Raw genomic sequence first — 4768 nt, forward strand, 5'->3', positions numbered from 1 at the left:
TATAGAACAAAAAACATAGCTTTTTTGCCGGTCCTGCAAGAAAAAAGTGGCTATTTTATTTTTCTTGGCAACTGAGTTACTCCTTTAAAAAAAACTAAGCAGACTTAATAAATCCGGTATATGTTCCCTCGTGCCCAATATGATGATTAAATCTTGGATGTAAACTACTGCACCTTGTTCCTTAAATGCCCTGAACATTTTCTCTTTTCAACACATGTAATATGGTGATTTTTTTTAAATGTAGCTTTTTACATTGCATAGGCACAATATTACGCATACTGTAAAACCATGGCAAATACTAAAAGCATTTATGAAGAGTAGCTTCTCAGTAGCTGTTTTTCAAATGGTAAATATCTTGGCTGTTTCTTTTTCTTATGAGAGAAGAAAGGTTTAATTCATATAATGGAATGGCTGCTTGTAAATTATAATTTTAAAATATTAACTATGTTTTAGTTAGAACTTGCACAGGAAGAAAAGAATTGGAAACATTTTGCTATTCTTTTCAGTATAAAATGCCTTGACCAATTTTTGATCATTTTTGGTAAGGAAAAAAAAAGAACAAACAAAATATGTAGCTTGCCAATTTGTATGCCAGGTGTCAGATTGATGCAATTAGAAAAGGCCAAGATATTAAGCCATGAAAATGTGACGTATGATGGAAATGCTGATAGGCTCAAAATCTGCACATTTCCTCCCTTTGTTATACAAGATGAAATTGCCTATTGCATCATCTGTTTTATTTTCTTGATCATATGTCAGTAGGGAAGCTAATTTTTAGACCATTTGTGCAGTTAGGAATGAGATATTAAGTATTGCTTTTAAGACACTGTCTTTCTTTTAGACTTTTTTGAACAAGCTGTATTTTGAGGTTAATTACAATTTGGTTACTTATGCAAGGAACCATCATTGATTTAAAGAGATTTCTTTACTTTTGATTAAAAGAAATAACAGCTCTAATCAGACTAATATAGGGTAATGACCTCATGGGCATATCTTCACATTTGCATTTTATTAGCTGATTTTGAGTTTTCCTTTTTCTTATAGGCTTTTTCTGGAACTGTTATAGAAAAAGACCCTTTGTCTCCCTCCTTAATACCACACCCAAGCATTGCTCACCCTGGCCTGCCTACCATTCCAGAGCGAAAATCAGAGGAAGTTCTGTCTGAAGCATCAGAAGGAACTACAAAGAGGATTTCAAAATTCAAAGCTGCCAGAATGCAACAGACTAACTAGGTCCTGCCTACACAATGGAAGTTTGAATATTAACACCTAGTTTCACATTTGTTGAGATTATGTAAAACTATGTGCATTACACCTAGGTAGTATAAAAGGCATCCTATGTTAATTTGGCATCATTTTATCAATTTAGATCGCTATTGTTGATGGGGGTTTTTTTCTTTTAAAGAAAAGTTAAGTGTTTGAACACTTCAATATTCAGTTTATTTTGTCAATTTCCCTGTATGCTGTCAGCACCTTTGTATATGTTTGCCTTATGATAGCAGCACTTGGAATTATTTTCAAAGAATACTTCTCACACGCATTGTTTTTGTGTTTAAACCTAAATACAGGCAGTTTTGTACCAGCTGTGATGTTCTACATACCATATGGACCATTTTAAGGAAACTTTTCAAATTTAAAATGAATCCAACAATTATATTTCATTACTTGCTTTAGCATTTTAAGACATGTATTCACATTGTTGTAGATTTTGCAACTAGGTGTCTGCTAAAAGTTGATTTTTTTCCTTCTGTTAATTCTAATATCTTACTGTACAGATCTATAAATCAGAATGCTGTGTTCATTGCAGGGAAGTTTCTTTGATTGAAAAGGGTATTTTGTAAAATTAAACTTTTCAAGTAAAAAAAAGCTGTGAAATCTTTTCTTCTCTTGTGTTAATATGTTAATACTTGAAATAAAACATGCAAAGAGGTTTTTATTTTGAACTCAGATACTAACTTGAAGTGCTTACTATTGCAAAGACGTGAGTTAGTCTGTTCTCTTCCCCTTGTATCTATACAGCTCCAATTAATGCCTGTGGCAAGTACATGCTCATTGGAAGAAGAATATAGACCCAAACTATAGTGGCAAAATCCCCAGTTCAGTATATGTACAAAAAATATTTGAATTGTCAAGGGAATGCCCAGAAGGAGCCAGTGCTTAAGATAAGTGTATTAATAACTACAACTTTATCTCAAAATACAATGGCAATAAGGTACTTGGAATTGAAGGGGGAAGAGAAACATTTTGCTGCAGCAGGTAGATATGATTGCTCTCCTCACCGTGTTTCCTCCCCTCTCGCAGGTCCTAAACCTACTAGAATGGTGCCTTGTGGGTTTGGGCCATCCAACTTGAACAGCAATTCATTTAAGTACTACTGGAAAAAAGGAGCCTGGGCTACAACCCAACCAGCACTTTCAGTTTCTGTTCTCAAGGTTGTCACTGCTCCAATGGTATAAAATATCAGCTCACCCAACAACCAGGTACCATCTCCTCATATTTTAAAGATGAGCGATATCGTTTGTAATGAAAAACCTCCTTAGTTACATTGGTTTTAAAATATGGGCACTCTTGCTACAACTACCAAGAATCAGCACAGTGGCTCACCTAAATTCTAAGGCCATATCTATGTCAAGTTTTTGTGGATGTAGCTGTTGGGTGCGAGTGGTTTAAAAAAAAAAAAGAAACGCACACTTTCTGAATACAGCTGTCCTTGGTTTAGGGAAGGTTGTTTGGCTGGGTTGGCAGAAAAACTCCTTTTGGCATATGCTGCCTCTCCACTAGAGGGCTCTGCTGACACAGCTATGCTGCTTTGCTAAAGAGGCAGAGGCTCATCTGCTAAATCAAAGATGTATGCCTATGTTGATAGAGCAACTCTTTGTACAAGTACAAGCAGTGCATGACCTATTTCCTTCGCAAGATACTTCTGTGCTAAGGGTGAATACTGGCTCTGTCCCATTTTTGTGTCTAAGTATATGGGCAGGATTAACAAAAAAGGTGGAGTGGGAACAGTAAGAGGACCCTGTCCTTGCTGGAGCCTCACTAACTGAGTAATCAGTTAGAACCTGCTGGGTAAGTGATTGAGGAGATTGTACCAACACAGGCTGGTGATACCTCTGAAAACAATCTTGATAAATCCCCTTGACCCAGTGGGGGCTTGGAAGTCTATTTTTTGATAGAAAATTATTGAACTATTTAACTGAAGGCCCTTGCTATTGAGCATGCATCCTTCCCACCTATGCTTCACAGAAAGGGAGTCACATTCCCTTTCTCTGCCCCTTGGTACCACATCCCCATTTCCTAAGGGGCTGTATGGGATCTAGGAGGAGCCTCCTACATAGAGAAGGCTGAGGACTTTGGCGGCATGCGTTGTTCTACCTGTGCTGGGAATTAGCTCTTCTGTCTGTGGGTTCAGGGTTTTTAAAAGTGCAGCCTGGGAGCAGTGACCAGCTTTGCTTGGGTGGCTGCAACCCTGCTCCTAGAACTCCTGCCCACCCTCCCTTTCCCCAGTGGGGCAGGCAGACCACACCATAGAAGAATCAGGTAAGAATCCTGCTATCCCTACTTTTGGCTCTTCCTCCCTTCCCCATGCTCAATGGCACCTCTCCTCCCTGCCCTCCTCCTTGATTGCCTCCGGATGTAGGGAGGCCTGCCTGCCACCACCACTGTCCTGGCTGCTCCTGAACTCCAGCTGGGGCTGTAGGGAGCTTTGGGTGGGCTCCCCTTCCCTGCCATATTCCCAGGCTGGTGGGGAACACCCAGGGGGACCTGATCCTACTGCTCCTGCCCTTGGCTGAGCCCAGCCACAATGCAACCTGGCTGGAGCAGGGCAGGGCACAAATGGCTCTGGAACTCTCCCTGCCCCCAGGTCAGCTGGGGACAGTGGCAGTGACAAGTGTGAGGAGAGGGTAGGGAAGGAGAGGGAACGTGCCCCTGAGCATGGAGGGGAAGAGAGAAGGTGGCAAGAAGGATGGGATTCTTACCTGCTGTGGTGACTTAGAAGTCCTTGGCTGCTACTTCTGCAGTCTGGTCCAGAAAGGGCTTGCACCCCCTCTACATCCACCCCAGCTGCTTCCATAGATGGATGAATGGCTTCTGCTCCTACAAAAAAACAGGCAGCTGTGGTCACTTGTCCTAGCTCCATTGAAGGTAATGGATCTGTAACAACTGACACTAGGTTGCCTGACCCTTAAGCTATTCTGACTGGAGGGGGGTGCTGCAAGGTAGCTCAGACCTTTGCTAGCTGACCACCTGACTGGACAGATCCCTCCAAGATTCAAAGGGCCTGAGGGCGTAACAGTCTTCCCCTAGGAAAGAGGAGGAGGAAAAATTGGGGTGTTTTTCTGTATGCCTGGCTCTTCTTGCTGGTTTCCTCCCAGAAGGGGACAATCTGAGTATTACAACAGTCCTTTTAAGCAGTTACTGAGAATCATATTGAAAGTGTTAATGATTAACTTGATTCATGCTAAAATGTAGGCTTTTTTTTAAAGCATATTGCATTAGTACTAAAATAAGCCATCAATGCCAGTCCACCCTCTATTCACGGCTAAATATTTAAAGGAGGTTATTTATAGCTTCTTTAATGAATTCTTGGCTAAACAAAATGAAATTATGTCCTAGAAAAGTAGAAGCTATTTTGTAACCAGAACAGTGCAACTGTAAAATATAGTTCCATGAATATGTATTTTAAATAACAAGGGGTTGAGATCCAAGACTATCAGACATGGGTAATTAGAAAGAGACAGAGAGAGAGCCCCCCTTTAAAAGATTT

At 40.5% G+C, this 4768-nt stretch overlaps 1 protein-coding gene across 1 annotated transcript in view; it reads left to right on the forward strand.

Annotated features, from left to right (window-relative positions):
* URI1 (URI1, prefoldin like chaperone) overlaps window positions 1-1866 on the forward strand; it is a 40680-nt gene extending 38814 nt beyond the window's left edge. The window contains exon 11 of the mRNA XM_006016620.2: window positions 1045-1866. Within this exon, the coding sequence (XP_006016682.1) occupies window positions 1045-1233 (189 nt within the window). The 3' untranslated portion in view covers window positions 1234-1866. The remainder of the gene's footprint in view (window positions 1-1044) is intronic.
* Window positions 1867-4768: the final 2902 nt, after the last annotated feature.

This window comes from Alligator sinensis, unplaced genomic scaffold, assembly GCF_000455745.1.
Source record: "Alligator sinensis unplaced genomic scaffold, ASM45574v1 scaffold170_1, whole genome shotgun sequence".
In the NCBI taxonomy this organism is placed as follows: domain Eukaryota; kingdom Metazoa; phylum Chordata; order Crocodylia; family Alligatoridae; genus Alligator; species Alligator sinensis.